Source organism: Sebastes umbrosus, chromosome 17, assembly GCF_015220745.1.
Source record: "Sebastes umbrosus isolate fSebUmb1 chromosome 17, fSebUmb1.pri, whole genome shotgun sequence".
Lineage (NCBI taxonomy): Eukaryota > Metazoa > Chordata > Actinopteri > Perciformes > Sebastidae > Sebastes > Sebastes umbrosus.
In genome coordinates this window covers 420,812-437,641 of record NC_051285.1, presented here as the reverse complement: position 1 = coordinate 437,641, position 16,830 = coordinate 420,812, and the positions used below count along the sequence as shown (strand labels likewise).

Genomic DNA, 16,830 nt, shown 5'->3' with positions numbered 1-16,830 from the left:
TCTCTCTGCAGCTCTCTGCAGCTCTCTCTCTGCAGCTCTCTGCATCTCTCTGCAGCTCTCTACAGCTCTCTCTCTGCAGCTCTCTGCATCTCTCTGTAGCTCTGTGCAGCTCTCTCTCTGCAGCTCTCTGCAGCTCTCGCAACATTTTATTTCATCACATTTTTTCTCCCCAACGTACTTTTAAAATTATGAAAGAGAAAATAAATCTATCATTTAGCAGCTAAGGAGACCGATATTTCCCCTCAGGGGTCGGTGGAGGAGACCAAAGACAGAGCTAAAAGAGAGAATATTGGCTTGACGTTCATCAGGCGACCACAAACACAACGACTCCTGATGAATCATGGTGTTGATCTGTAACTGCTGGATGTGGTGTTTGGTGATTTTCCACCTCAGTGTGTTTCCAGGTGTCATGTTTTAACCCTTTAAAATAGTCGCCCTGAGGTTCTTAGAGGACAAAACAAGTCTTTTCTGTGCACTGAATGCTGGATGAAATGTATTTTGTATTATTTCTCAGACTCAACAACGTTGATTCTGATGTATTTATATTTTTTCGTCAAAGTTGATGAATAAACTTTTAGTTTCAGTTTGATTATTCGATGCTGTGGAACGTATGCTGTGGTTATCAGTAAAACTTATAGAGTCAGATTTCACAAGAGAAGTTTACTGAATTTGGCATTTCAAGCCCTACATAATGCTCCAATTATTTTCCATATATTGATATTTGATTGGGGGGTTATTATGGCAGAGAAAACTATCATTATATTCCAATTAGGGCTGTCATTCGATTCAAATAGTTAATCACAATTAATCACACGTGTTCTATCTGTTCTAAATGTACCTTAAAGGAGATTAGTCCAGTATTTAATCCTCTTATCAACATGGGAGTGGACTAATATGCTGCTTTATGTAAATGTATGTATATATTTATTATTTTAAATCAATTAACAAAACCATGACAGATATTGATCCAGAAACCCTCACAGGTACTGCATTTAGCATAAAACAATATGCTCACATCAGAACATGGCAAACTGCAGCCCAACAGGATAATAATCTCGTGGTTCTGCAGGTACTTTGATCGAGGAACGTGGACCGGATTCGGACGAGAATTCCCGGGAAATACTGGGATCTCAATTCCCAGTATTCAACCCTCAATGCAGACTGCAGATTTGGAAACCAGAATATTTGTCTTGAGTTGTTTTTAACGGGTTTTTGAAAACAAAAGAAGAAAAGAAAATGTGCTTGGCTGGCTTTCACAACCTCTCTTAAGTTTCTTTTATGAGATGACTTGGAAACGGAGTTTGTTAATGCGTTAAAGAAATTTGTTGCGTTAACGCATTATCATCACGGTAACTTTGACAGCCCTTATTTATAGAGTACACAACTTATGAATGTTCCTCTTTGGAGACGAGCTGGCAGTTTATCACATTTGAAGGAGACATTGACGTGTACATGCACTAAATATTCAGTTTGTCCTTATTCTGAAAAAGACAATATTCCTACTAATCTGTTTACAGCTTTCAAACTGAGCCGCTACAACCTAAAGTTAATGTGTTAAAGAAATTATTGGCGTTAAAATGAATCAGCGTTAACGCGTTATTATCACGTTAACTTTAACGTTAACTTTTCATTGCTAGTTGTTGTGTTGCTGTTTGATAACTGACTGTGATCTTTGACGTGTTTTAATTGAAGTGTAAGCGTGAGAGGTGACGAACAAGTGAGATTGATTAATGACTGACAGACGGCGTCACAGCAGCGTTGACCCCGTCACAACAAGAGTTTAGTTTGTGTTTAACGACTCTTCTTCTTCTTCTGCTTCCCAGACGAGATCGAGTTGAACGATAAGGACCTGCGCTGGGTGGGAGCCTGGTGGCTGGGCTTCCTGGTGGCGTCCTGCCTCATCTTCCTCACCGCGCTGCCCTACCTCTTCTTCCCCAGAAGCATGTCCAAAGAGGTGAGATGGAGCTCCGACCTGATCTAACGCCTGCAGCTGTTTCACTCTGCAGGAGTTAGTTCACCTTCAGTGTGTTTACATGCACACTAATATTCCACCATTATTACCAATATGACAATAATCTGAATTTGATACGGGACATGTATAAAGCACATTCACAATATGCCTCTCAATCAGGGTTTTTACTGCTCTGTGCGTTGGACACAAACCAACGAGAGAGAAACACTCCTACTTTAAACATTATGAAAGACCTGGATATCAACAGGTTTCTGGATATGAATATAAATATCACAACACCGACCTTTACAAGAAGGAGGTTGAAGGAATGAAAGAGGGAGGCTGAGTTCACCATCGGGTTCGTTAGTCAGAGGATGAACAGCTGCTTGTAAACGGGAATATTCATGTTCATTACCCATGTACACAGATCAGCAGGAATATTCTCTTTTTCAGAATAAGGACAAACAGCTGAATATTTAGTTCTTGTAAACGTCAATGTCTCCTTAAGAGGTGATAATGTGTCACCTCGTCTCTAACAAAGAACATTCAACATGTCCTCTGTATATTCGGGCTGTCAACGTTAACGTGATAATAACACGTTAATGCTGATTCATTTTAACGTCACTGATTCTTTAACACAACTTGTGATTTTTAGGTCGTAGCGGGCCGGACAATTCTGGACAATATTAAGATGGACGCAGACTAAGAATACGTTATAAATAAGAACACGGCAGTGGTTCAGTCTACGGGTGGACGGAGCAGACCATCCTACCCGAGCACACAAAGAGCAGTGGTGCGTCAGGGCTTCTCAGTGCTCCGTGGTCGACAGTAGACAGTAGACAGTAGACAGTAGACAGTAGACAGTAGACAGTAGACAGTATCCAGCGTGCCGAGGCTTTGAGAAGATAGTGCAGGGTAACAACTGAGATGCATGTATGTAACGTCTCCACGTAGTCCAGCACAGACATAAACGTGGCAGCGACGCCAAAAGCAAGAACGGTGTTCTTATTGCACGTGAAATGACTTCCAGATTGTCCGTGTTATTCATACACCATTTAGTGAGACAGGACTGGACCAACTGGGACCATCAGGGCCCTCCAGAGGCCTCAGGTTCACCGGGAGTCACCTGGTTTCTCTCAGTGTGTTTGGGCACAATATGCAGCACTGAATCACAACATCAGGTATAATGGTATAATGACAGCAGCCTGGAGGTGTGCCCTGCAGTAACACCGGCCTTGTAGAGGAAACTGTGTCTAAAGGTCGCGTCTAGAAGGAAGCAACAATTACCAAATCTGATCTGAGATCTGCAAAAACTCAAAAAGGAGTTGTCCTATTAGAGATCAATGCCTAATCTGAACAACCTCTCCAGAGTTTCTCCGGTGTGCCGGCTCCCTTCTGGCTACTAAAACTGACATAGTGCCTGTTCCTGTCTAACCAAGGTTAATTCATCCATGCTGGTTCTTATTAAAGTGAGCTGTAGAAGTCCAACCACATGTCATTAAAGTGGTTAGCAACAACAAACAAACAAACAAACAGAAAGCAGAAGCAGTTTGATCAGAGATCACTAAGGTGAAGTCAAGTATCTAAAACATGCTCATAAAGTGATCTCCAGTCAGCCTCAACAAGCTCCGACAGGAATCTCAAAGTTCAGCTGAGCACGTTCAATCAGATAAACGAGCTTATTGCTCAACACTTCTCAAACGTCAGAGTCCTGAGTAACACACCAGCAGCCTGAAGACATACTTTCACTTTTAAAGTCAACACCACGTCTTTGACTTCTCCTTCACTAACCTTCAGAGAACCTTCACTAAACCTTCACTAAACCTTCAGAGAACCTTCAGAGAACCTTCAGAGACAATGAACAACACATTTAAACTGAGAATATACTCAATACTTTCAATCCTACTATACTTAATACTTCCAATACTACTATACTCAACACTTCCAATACTACTATACTCAATACTTTCAATACTACTATACTCAATACTTCCAATACTACTATACTCAATACTTCCAATACTACTATACTCAATACTTCCAATACTACTATACTCAATACTTCCAATACTACTATACTCAACACTTCCAATACTACTATACTCAATACTTTCAATACTACTATACTCAATACTTCCAATACTACTATACTCAATACTTCCAATACTACTATACTCAATACTTCCAATACTACTATACTCAATACTTCCAATACTACTATACTCAATACTTTCAATACTATTATATATACTAGTAGTATTGAAAGTATTGAGTATAAGACCTTTACACCCCCCGGTGTGTAAAGGTCTTTAGAGGAACTGAAAGTCGTCATCAGCAGCGAGGCTGTGGATATTTCCTGGAGGCGGTACGGACTCAGTAAATCCTGAACTCAATAAGGAATCAGTGCTAAAGATTAGCTGGTTCATTAATAGATAAAGGAATCAGAACTCAATCACTGACGGTTCCATATAGAACTGGTTCTATGAATGTTGGATGACCTCCAGACTGATCTTCAGAGAACTCTTCTGTCTACAGAGAGAATGATTCTTCCCTCTGCTCCATCTCTCCGTCTGGTTGGGTCCCAGAGGGTTCAATGGGATTTAAAGATCTAAATGAAGCCAGACAGAGTTAACTTGTGTTGGTTTTGACATGTTCACTAGAAGATATGAAGTAAAAGTGTTTCATGTGAAATGAAGTTAAAATCGAAAGCAAAGTGTGACGTTGAGCAGCTGTTAGATAAAGTCTGGACTTTGGCAGCAGTCAGTGTTTAATCAGAGAGTAAAACAACATGGTGTTGAGCAACCTGCTGGCAGCGCCGCTTCATTTCCTTAAAGAAGCGTTAGCAGTTGAAGGTTTTCTGTGACGGAGCCAGAAACAAATTCCTCTGAAGCACCATTAAATATGATCCTCCTCCATGTCTGGTGAAGGTGAACGACTGGTTTCACACACTGACGGTAGTTTCTAAAGGACGTCTGCAGGCTTTTAATCCTTTTCAGATTTGGAGCTCATTTAAATGTCTGGATTCATTCAGACTCTGGGTTCTATTTTAATGATCTGAAGGTCATTTAGGGCATCCTACTCCACTTTTGCTAGTTAAACGGCGCATAATCTGGGCGCAAAGTCAGGCGCAAGGAGCAAAGGGGTTGTATTTAGTCTCTTCATTAATCACAGGCGTGTTCTCGGGGGTAACAGGAATTAAACCAATCAGAGAGTCGTCTCCTGTTCCCATTAAAAGACGAAGCATCGTAGCTGCTAAGTTAACGCTCCCGGACGGTGAACTGGAGACAGTGAACGCAGCATCGTAGCTGCTAAGTTAACGCTTCCTGACGGTGAACTGGAGACAGTGAACGCAGCACCGTAGCTGCTAAGTTAACGCTCCCGGACGGTGAACTGGAGACAGTGAACGCAGCATCGTAGCTGCTAAGTTAACGCTCCCGGACGGTGAACTGGAGACAGTGAACGCAGCATCGTAGCTGCTAAGTTAACGCTTCCTGACGGTGAACTGGAGACAGTGAACGCAGCACCGTAGCTGCTAAGTTAACGCTCCCGGACGGTGAACTGGAGACAGTGAACGCAGCATCGTAGCTGCTAAGTTATCGCTCCCGGACGGTGAACCGGAGACAGTGAACGCAGCATCGTAGCTGCTAAGTTATCGCTCCCGGGCGGTGAACTGGAGACAGTGAACGCAGCATCGTAGCTGCTAAGTTAACGCTTCCTGACGGTGAACTGGAGACAGTGAACGCAGCATCGTAGCTGCTAAGTTAACGCTTCCTGACGGTGAACTGGAGACAGTGAACGCAGCATCGTAGCTGCTAAGTTAACGCTGCCGGACGGTGAACTGGAGACAGTGAACGCAGCATCGTAGCTGCTAAGTTAACGCTCCCGGACGGTGAACTGGAGACAGTGAACGCAGCATCGTAGCTGCTAAGTTAACGCTCCCGGACGGTGAACTGGAGACAGTGAACGCAGCATCGTAGCTGCTAAGTTAACGCTCCCGGACGGTGAACTGGAGACAGTGAACGCAGCATCGTAGCTGCTAAGTTAACGCTCCCGGACGGTGAACTGGAGACAGTGAACGCAGCATCGTAGCTGCTAAGTTAACGCTCCCGGACGGTGAACCGGAGACAGTGAACGCAGCATCGTAGCTGCTAAGTTAACGCTTCCTGACGGTGAACCGGAGACAGTGAACGCAGCATCGTAGCTGCTAAGTTATCGCTCCCGGGCGGTGAACCGGAGACAGTGAACGCAGCATCGTATCTGCTAAGTTAACGCTCCCGGACGGTGAACTGGAGACAGTGAACGCAGCATCGTATCAGACCAATTTAAAACCAACAGGACATTCAAATAATAAAAGATCAATAGGACAGGAAAAGGGTTAAAAAAGGCAACTCATGAAAGGAAATGAATTACGGTTGAAGAGTTTTAGAATCCCAGCAGTTCCAATCTGTAGAGTCTCAGAGTAAACATGATGATGAATGTGTGTTATGATGATGACGAGGTTCTCCTTCAGTTAGAGAAGCGCTGCTCCATCAGAGGTTAACTCTAGAGGAGAAACAGAATGATGATATTCTCCAGCTCAGTCCTCCGTGTCGTGACCTCTGACCTTCTACCTCAGGGCTCCTCTTTAAACTCTAAACGTTTATCTGACTTCAGATGGTAGCCGTCTCGATGTGCAGCGTCTGCTGTTACATCAACACAGCCCTCCCAGCGCTCACGGGTCACCCGGAGGACGTTTATCTAAACGCTCTCACTGAGCCCTGAATGTAAACCTTCCCAGCATGCATTGCCCCTAAAAGCAGCAGCAGCGCCTGCAGACTGACTTGGTGTTGAAAGTCCATCATGTGATGTTTTGCTTCCATATTTGTCCAGGACGGCGCCGACGACGACGTGGAGTCCAGATCGGACGGCAAGCAGCAGCAGACGAAGCCGCCGCTCCAGGAAACGTCTCAGCTTCACTTCCTCAAAAGTAAGACTCTTCTGTTTCCTGTCTGATGAGACTGCAGCAGAGGCAACTACAGGCCGTCCACAGTCAACACAGAGGTCACTGGGACCCAGAGGTCACTCAGAGGTCACTCAGAGGTCACTAGGACCCAGAGGTCACTCAGAGGTCACTCAGAGGTCGCTCAGAGGTCGCTCAGAGGTCGCTCAGAGGTCACTGGGAGCCAGAGGTCACTCAGAGGTCACTCAGAGGTCACTGGGACCTAAAACAGAGTTCAACAACAGAGGGTCAAAACCAGAGCTGCTGTCGAGTGTTGATGATGAGTTTCATCATCAACACTCGACAGCAGCTCTGGTTTTCGGTGTGTGAACGTGATGACACAACGTGATGACACAACGTGATGACACAACGTGATGACACAACGTGAGGTGGTATTTATTTTTCAATGTGATCTTTGACTGTTCCCCGCCGTCCCTCAGGTTTCCCTCGCATCGCTCTGCGGACCCTGCGGAGTCCCATCTACCTGCTGGTGGTTCTGGCACAGGTCAACCTGGCGGCGCTGATGTCCGGCCTCGCCACCTTCATGGCCAAGTTCATTCAGAGACAGTTCAGCCAGACCATCTCCTTCTCCAACATGATGATCGGTGAGTATCGTCTGAGTTCCTGCAGCTACAGACTGAAGTTACATGAAGTTAACGCAGGAACGTTTTAATCACCTGATGTCCTGCGTTCAGGAGGCGTTTGTATCCCGCTGGCGGTGCTGGGAATCGTCCTGGGTGGGTTTCTGATGCGGAGGTTGAGTATTTCAGTCAGCGGTGCCGGTAAGTTGTGCAGCGCCGCCATCCTGCTCTGCCTGATCGTCTCCACGCCGCTGTTACTCATCGGCTGCCCCACACAGAAGATCGACGGCGTCTTCCCTCCCAGGTAGCTTCACCGCCGCTTTACAGACACCGAGTACACCGAGGACAGGGAACTAATGTTACCAATTAAAGGGAACTGATATAGTCCCGAACAGGGAACTAATTATTAGAACTTATCGCCACTGACACTGAACCAATTTCACCACTTAAAGGGAACTAATTTCACCACTGACAGGGAACTCATTTCACCACTTAAAGGGAACTAATTTCACCACTGACAGGGAACTCATTTCACCACTGACAGGGAACTCATTTCACCACTGACAGGGAACTCATTTGAAAGGTTTCATAACCTTAAAACTTGAGAGTTTGATAAGGCGTGTTTTTTCAGCGGCGGTGCGTTGGTGTGCAGCGCCGGCTGCCGGTGTCCTCAGGAGGCCTTTAACCCGGTCTGCGGGTCGGACGGCGTCGAGTTCAGGTCTCCTTGCCATGCCGGCTGTGTCGCCGTGGAGACGGATCCCCACAACAAAACCACAGTAAGAAGGGTTTTCATGGCTTTACTTTCACACATTCAGACCGTTAGTTGATCTCCTCTTCCTCCTCTTCCTCCTCTTCCTCGTCTTCCTCCTCTTCGGTTTCTTCACATAGAAATAGAATCTATTGTCTCCAACAATCACACCCAGTTGTTTTTATTTGCATTCCAGCTGATTCCCTGAACGTCTGATTGTTCTGTGGAAGTCTTGAGTGAAAACAGACGTTGTTAATAAAACAACTGTAGAAGCCAAACAAAGCTCTCAGAGTAACGCTGAGTTAGTCCAGAGACTGGAAGCTACTGAAACTGGAGTAAAGTTCACAGAAGAACTATTAATATACTATTAATATAGATTTCACTCAGAAACCAACAGGTCCCGTTCCTGAAGCTGAAGGAGCTCAAACTGCTGAGATGTTAACCTGTAAAGGTTCACTGGGCAGCAATGAGCCCGTTCTGATGAGTCTTCTGTACAGAGTTTGTCCTGATGGTGGCACTAGAGGACAGATTAGTTTGTCCTGATGGTGGCACTAGAGGACAGATTAGTTTGTCCTGATGGTGGCACTAGAGGACAGGTTAGTTTGTCCTGATGGCGGCACTAGAGGACAGATTAGTTTGTCCTGATGGTGGCACTAGAGGACAGATTAGTTTGTCCTGATGGTGGCACTAGAGGACAGGTTAGTTTGTCCTGATGGCGGCACTAGAGGACAGGTTAGTTTGTCCTGATGGTGGCACTAGAGGACAGATTAGTTTGTCCTGATGGTGGCACTAGAGGACAGGTTAGTTTGTCCTGATGGTGGCACTAGAGGACAGATTAGTTTGTCCTGATGGTGGCACTAGAGGACAGGTTAGTTTGTCCTGATGGCGGCACTAGAGGACAGGTTAGTTTGTCCTGATGGCGGCACTAGAGGACAGATTAGTTTGTCCTGATGGCGGCACTAGAGGACAGATTAGTTTGTCCTGATGGCGGCACTAGAGGACAGGTTAGTTTGTCCTGATGGTGGCACTAGAGGACAGGTTAGTTTGTCCTGATGGTGGCACTAGAGGACAGATTAGTTTGTCCTGATGGTGGCACTAGAGGACAGGTTAGTTTGTCCTGATGGCGGCACTAGAGGACAGATTAGTTTGTCCTGATGGTGGCACTAGAGGACAGATTAGTTTGTCCTGATGGTGGCACTAGAGGACAGGTTAGTTTGTCCTGATGGTGGCACTAGAGGACAGATTAGTTTGTCCTGATGGTGGCACTAGAGGACAGGTTAGTTTGTCCTGATGGCGGCACTAGAGGACAGGTTAGTTTGTCCTGATGGTGGCACTAGAGGACAGGTTAGTTTGTCCTGATGGCGGCACTAGAGGACAGGTTAGTTTGTCCTGATGGCGGCACTAGAGGACAGGTTAGTTTGTCCTGATGGTGGCACTAGAGGACAGATTAGTTTGTCCTGATGGTGGCACTAGAGGACAGGTTAGTTTGTCCTGATGGCGGCACTAGAGGACAGATTAGTTTGTCCTGATGGTGGCACTAGAGGACAGATTAGTTTGTCCTGATGGTGGCACTAGAGGACAGGTTAGTTTGTCCTGATGGCGGCACTAGAGGACAGATTAGAGGTCCCGACCTTGTTCTTTAGGGGTCGAGTAAAGTGACATTCAATGCAGAACAATAACAGAACAGAACAACTGATAAACTGCACAGTTAGGTAATGAAATAGTGAACGCAGTCACTGCAGGAGGTTTGTGTAAAACAAGGGAAGCAGGGAAGACTCTGTGACTTGTTCAGGTCTTCACCGAGCCCTGATCCTGTTTACATCTTAAATAATAAGACCCCTCTGTGAAGCTTTGGAGACCCCTAGTGGAACCTTAACTCATTAGGATTCACTTTCTGGGAAACAAGAATATGTAGAAGAGGATCCAGAGAAACAGATGACAGTGTAAATATTAGCCGTAGACTGTAGAAGAGTTGAGAGTAACACGCTGACCTCCATCACGCCGTCAGAGAACCGACGACTACACGTCTACCTTTAGGAAACTCTCTAGGAATACCAGGCTGACATGGTAACCAGAGAATGTGGGAATAAACTCTACTGAGTCATGACAGATTAGTAGAAATGTAAAAGTTCACTTCCCAGTATTCAGTTTCAGGTTTAGGCTGCAGACGTCATCAGGAAGAGAAAGTGAGAAGTCACATCCCGTCACAGTTGATGTTCTGGGCAGCGTCGTGATCTGGACTTCGCTGAAAATGATTCATCGATGTCGGTTCATTTGAATTCTCATGTCAACAGGAATTCTGCATTTTTAAACATGAAAACAAAAGTGAACATTAGACTTTAGATAATCGACCAGATGTGCAGGAAGAGACGTCATGTCCAGATGTTTGTTCCATCAGAACATCAGTTTATAGTCAACGTTTTACTTTCACTTTCCCCTCCATCATCGTGTTCCCATCTGGCTCTACGGGAAACATTAAGTCTCCTGGATGGAGTTTCAGTTTAATGAGGAGGCGATGAAGTGATTTTACATTCCTCAGCCAGCAGCTGTGATTCAACAACAGACTCCAGAAGCTTCTCTTCATTCTCTTCTCTGTTTCAAACCTTTATGAAGCAGATTCTAGACCTGCAACCAACGATTGCTTTCATTCATCTGCAGACTATTTTCTTAGTTAACGGCACTTTGACAAGCAACATTTAGTCCGTTATGAACTCTGGTACAGTTCGTTTATATGGAAGACGGAACCTGCCAAAATAAAATAGATAAATTAATAAATGACTCAATAAATAAATAAATAAATAGATAAGTAAATAAGTAAATAAAGAAATAAAGAAATATGTCATTAAATGTAGCAAAAATAATGTTAACAATAAATGTAGCCGTTAATTAATTGATAAAATGTGACACAAACTGATAATTCTGTTTCTCTTTATTTATTTATCTCTGTATTAATTACTTTATTTATTGACTTTTCTGTTTAATTTTCCCTTTTATTTATTTTATAAATATTATATTATATTATAAATAATAATAAATGAATAAATGAAAAATAAATCCAAAAGGAAATTCATCAATTAAAAATAAATGCAAAAATAAATAAATTTGAAAAATTATAAAAATAAATACATAAATTAATAAAAGGGAAAAAAAGAGTAATCTGCCAAAATTAAAAATAAATGAATAAATAAATAAATGACTCGATAAATAAATAAATATGTCATTAAATATAGCAAAAAATAATGTTAAAAATAAATCTAGCCTTTATCTTTGTATTAATTCCTATTTTTTTTAACTCTTCTGTTTAATTATCCCTTATATGTATTTAGGTATTTATTCTTTATTAATTTTTTTATTTATTTATTTATTTTTGCTTTATTTTTTTATTTATTTTATATTATTTTTTAACTGTCTATATTTATTTCTGTATTTATGCATTTATTGACAGCTGCCTCATTTGCATAATGAGGCTTAAATAAAAGAAATGTGAAAAGAAAAGAATACAGAAATAAATAAGTTTAGGGAAGTTAATAAGGGTTGAAATGCAAAGGGAAAATTGTGCATAAATAAATACATACATTTATAAATAAACATAAAATGCATAAGAAATACATGCAAAAATAAATAAATACATTTACAAAATAATACAAAATAAATGAACATATAACTAAATACATTTATAAATAAATATAAAATAAATGCTAAAATAAAAAAAATACATTTAAAAAAATAATAAAATAAATAAATATATTTTAAAAAATCATGTCATGTCGTCCATTCTTTATTAACAGTTATTTATGGTCTGTTTCTGTGTAGAACTACACTGAGTGCCGGTGTGTCGGCGGCAGTCTGGGCTCGGCGTCTCCCGGGACCTGCGGCAGCGGATGCTCCCACCTCCTCGTCCCCTTCGTGGCTCTGCTCGGCATCACCAGCTTCATCTGCGCCGTCTGTCAGACGCCGTCCTACATGATGATCCTCAGGTACGACGGTCACAACCACCACATGCTGTCTGAAATCTAGATTCAGGTTTATTTTGGACCGGTATAAAGGAGGGTAAAATACACACTATAACATGAAGTCATATATCGTTGTAAAGCTTAGACTATAATCTATCCACCGGTCACATTATCCTGGCACTGAGGTCAAGAGAATTTGACCTTTGACCTCTAATGCTGCAATGGAGCTAATTCTGAATGCCACTGCGAATGCTCTTATAACCATCGTCATATTGATGTGATGGATAGTTCCGGCATGAAGAGCAGAAAAAGAGCTTTAAGATGAAATATTATTACATGAATAACTACAATTAAACTACAGAAAACATCTTAAACAACTTTTAAGTAAATATTTACATTTACAAAGCTGGCTTTTTTGTGGCCTTTTAGCTTAAAAAATTACCAAAACAATTATCAAAAATATACATTTCCTGATGATTTAATGATCATTTTATTGACTAATCGTTTCAACTCTATTAAAAAATATTGATTATAGCAACTTTAAATGATACAACTGAGCCAGTCACCTCATAAAAGTCTAAAAAATTATATATATTTGCTTAATTTGTTATTAATCAGGAATAAATATCTGAATCGATTATCAGCTCTAAATATTTTAGACTTCTAGATAAACGAGATGATTCAGGGTCAGACTTTATTTTGATAGTTTAATCCAGGATGTTCTTCAGTTGGGCTGTTTCTCTATAAAAGCCTCGTCTATGACGTCATCAGAGTCCACCTGAGATAAACTCATCTGATTGGACAGAAAGACACGTCTGTGTTTCTACACTCACAACGATTATCAGAGCAGAAACAAGACGATGAAGTCCAGGAAGTCTCACTAAAGATGAAATACTCTCATTAAACGTCTAAAAGAGAAACAGTTGTTGATGCAGAGAGTTGAGCTGAGGAGCTGCTGCAGATGTTACACATGAAATAAAGTCCAGATGGAGGAGAAAGAGCTGCTGGGAAGAGAAGAGAACAAGTGCTGTGGATTATCTGGAGATCACTCTAGATTGCAGTCACCTGCTGGCTCACCTGTTCCTCTTCAGGTAATCATCTCTGGAGGATAAAAGCAGCCGACAGACGGAGTCCATCAGATCATTGAACCTGTCCGTGCTGCTGTTGTGAACTGTGAGCTTCAATGTGTTCAGATAATCACCACTTTAGAACAATGATGATAAATAAACAGAGAAAACAAGCAGAAGAAGGAAAGCTGACAAAATCAAATCATTAAAATTAATCAACTATTTATTTATTTTGTAAATATATTTTATTGATTTTCAAAGTTTTTACCCCACAAGAATAGAAAATACATAACATTTATATTTGACTTTCATTTCAATTCACTTACTCAACCCCCGACTACAAAAAGACAAATACTTTAACACATTAAAAGATTTTTAACATGAACTGAGCGCTCAGTGTTTTAGATTGTTTTAAAGTACCTCATCATCATCATCATCATCATCTTCATCATGTGGTATCTGTGTCTCTGCTGCAGGACGGTGCCCACGGAGGACAAGTCTTTTGCAGTGGGAGTTCAGTACATGCTGTTCAGAGTTCTGGGTGAGTCATTATTTACACGATGAAACAAAAGTGTGCTTAGGGCGTCTCTGACTAGTTAAACGGAGCCTAATCTGGGAGTAAAGTAAAGGTAAAGTAAAGGTAAAGTAAAGGGCTCAAGGAACAAAAGGGGTTGTATTTAGTCTCTTTATGAATCACGGGTGTGTTTTGGGCGTAACAGAAATTAAACCAATCAATAAACCAGTCATCTCCCATTCACTTTAAAAGACAGGTCTACTGGGCGTATCGCTATTTAAAAGGTGGATTCAGTAAATTGGAGCAGCAAGCTGTTTTCTGCTGAGGAATCAGATCTGCTCGTGTGTGAAGTGAAAGTGAGCAAGCAGATGTATGTGGTTCTGGTCCGGTGGACGCTCTGCCTCCGCCGTCTCCTGATCCTCTGTCCCGTCAACAACTCCTTCTGACTCCTTCTGACTCCTTCTAACTCCTTCTAACTCCGTCTGACTCCTTCTGACTCTGTCTGACTCCGTCTGACTCCGTCTGACTCCTTCTGACTCTGTCTGACTCCTTCTAACTCCTTCTAACTCCGTCTGACTCCTTCTGACTCTGTCTGACTCCGTCTGACTCCGTCTGACTCCTTCTGACTCTGTCTGACTCCTTCTAACTCCTTCTAACTCCGTCTGACTCCGTCTGACTCCGTCTGACTCCTTCTGACTCTGTCTGACTCCTTCTAACTCCTTCTAACTCCGTCTGACTCCTTCTGACTCCGACTGACTCTTTCTGACTCCGTCTGACTCCTTCTGACTCCGTCTGACTCTTTCTGACTCCGTCTGACTCTTTCTGACTCCGTCTGACTCTTTCTGACTCCGTCTGACTCCTTCTGACTCCGTCTGACTCTTTCTGACTCCGTCTGACTCCTTCTGACTCCGTCTGACTCTTTCTGACTCCGTCTGACTCTTTCTGACTCCGTCTGACTCTTTCTGACTCCCTCTGACTCCGTCTGACTCCGACTGACTCCATCTGAGCAGACGATCTATGACCTGTTTAACCGCTGCAGGTGGCACGATAGCAACGCGCCAACAAAGCGCCAGACCACACCTCGTTTTAAGACCAACCGTGGGCGCACAGATGGACGCAAGTACATTTGCTACTAACACAACGTGGGCGCCAGTTGACTTTTAGTTTCACTCTGGACGTGACCAGCCGTATCCTGGTTGAAAGTCTTGAAATTCACATCACAGTTTCGTTGTATGGGAACGTCATTTTTAGAAGACAGAGCTGTAAAGGCTCTCTTAATGCCGGGTCCACGCTACACCAGAATCCAGCTGATTCTGATTCTGGGTCTGATTCATCCCGACCATCGTCAGCAAAGCCCCGATAGATTGATGGTTCTACAGATGATCTGTCCAGATGTTCCTGTGGTGATGAAAACCTGTATCTTTCATCCTCTCATCCATCATAAATGTGTGTGTGTGTGTGTGTGTGTGTGTGCAGCGTTCATGCCCGGCCCGGTGTTGTACGGCAGCGTCATCGACACCACCTGCATCCTGTGGGGCAAAAAGTGCGGCAACCCGACGTCCTGTCAGTATTACAACCTGGACCTTTTCAGACAGAGGTGAGTCCTCCTGACACACATCCACCTCTTTAGGGCGATCAAGCACGCCCACATTTCATCTCAGCTCCACGGAAAATAACTTTTTTATTTATTTATGCATTTATTTATTTATTAATAAATGTATGCATTTCTATCTGCGTCATTTTCCCTTTGCATTTCACCCCTTATTGATTTCCCCAAACTTCTTTATTTCTGTATTCACTTTTTTTTTACATTTCTTTATGCATTTATACCTCATTATGCAAATGAGGGGGCTGTCACTAAATACATAAATAAATACATATATTAAAAAATGTATAAACAATTAATAAAAAATGAATGCATGAATATATAATTGAATAAATAAATGTCAAAATACATAAATACATTTTAAAATCACTAAAAATCAATAAATAAAAGGGAATATTAAACAGAAGAGTAAGTAAATAAATAACGGAATTAATAAATAAATAAAGAAGCAAATTAAAACAGAAAAGTTTTTATATTTTATCAATTAACTAATGGCTAAATTTTTTTTAATATTATTTTGCTATATTTTATTGACTTATTTATTTATTTATTTAATATATTTATTTATTTATTTATGCAGGTTCTGTCCTCCATACTTGGAGGTCTTCTCAGCAGCAGTTCTGTCTTAATGTTTGTCTGGTAAATGTTCTGGTCCGTCTGTGACTGACTGCTGAATAGTGGTTGTCATAGTGATGAGATCCTGAAGTATCAGCAGGTGGTTCTGACCCTGGAGAGTCCTGGTCTCCATCATCATGACCCCCTTTGTGTGTGTGTGTGTGTGTGTGCAGGTTTCTGGGCCTGCAGGTGATCTTTGTGTGCGGCAGTCTGCTCTGCTTCCTGCTGACCATCGTGGTGCTGCGCCGGAGGGCAGGACGTCAGCAACCGCCGCCGGGAGGTAGAGGCTACGAGCTGGCGAACGATTCGCCTGAAGAGAAAGAACCGAAGAGCGTCAAGACCTGAAGAGACTTGACCGGACGACGAAGAAGAGGAGCTGAACGAGGAGGCAGAGGAGCTGAACGAGGAGGCAGAGGAGCTGAACGAGGAGGCAGAGGAGCTGAACGAGGAGGAAGAGTTAGTACAGGAGGTCGTAGAGGAAACGTGGAATCTGCTGACGAAGCTGCATCGAGTGTTTCATGTGGAGGATCAGTCAGTCTGCAGATCCGTCCGCTGGGATTCCTGGTGTGTTTCTACATAAACTCAGAGATATATTAAATATATATACACACATATATATATTACTATTTTTATACAAACTTTTAACATGAATGTGGATCTGATGTTTAATCAGCTGCAGTTCCTCTAACGGCCACTAGATGCTGCTCAAAGGAACCTGAGTTGAAGTGAACGGGAGAACTGAAGAGGTGCTAACGCAGGTCGATCCACCGCGTCGGTCCGACGTCCGCCGCGTCGGTCCAGACTCAAATATCTCAAC

At 42.6% G+C, this 16,830-nt stretch overlaps 1 protein-coding gene across 3 annotated transcripts in view; it reads left to right on the top strand.

The window, feature by feature from the left end:
• The window catches only part of slco2b1 (solute carrier organic anion transporter family, member 2B1), a 58,250-nt gene extending 41,623 nt beyond the window's left edge, over positions 1–16,627 (top strand). For 2 of the 3 annotated variants that reach the window (XM_037748412.1, XM_037748414.1), the window contains 10 exons: positions 1,824–1,954; positions 6,821–6,917; positions 7,370–7,534; positions 7,625–7,814; positions 8,142–8,286; positions 12,072–12,235; positions 13,755–13,819; positions 15,269–15,389; positions 16,187–16,401; positions 16,465–16,627. In XM_037748412.1, the coding sequence (XP_037604340.1) occupies positions 1,824–1,954; positions 6,821–6,917; positions 7,370–7,534; positions 7,625–7,814; positions 8,142–8,286; positions 12,072–12,235; positions 13,755–13,819; positions 15,269–15,389; positions 16,187–16,358 (1,250 nt within the window). In that variant the 3' untranslated portion in view covers positions 16,359–16,401; positions 16,465–16,627. Of the gene's footprint in view, positions 1–1,823; positions 1,955–6,820; positions 6,918–7,369; positions 7,535–7,624; positions 7,815–8,141; positions 8,287–12,071; positions 12,236–13,754; positions 13,820–15,268; positions 15,390–16,186; positions 16,402–16,443 lie in introns of all 3 variants that reach the window. The other variant, XM_037748413.1, reaches the window with a different exon arrangement.
• The last annotated feature ends 203 nt before the right edge of the window (positions 16,628–16,830 follow it).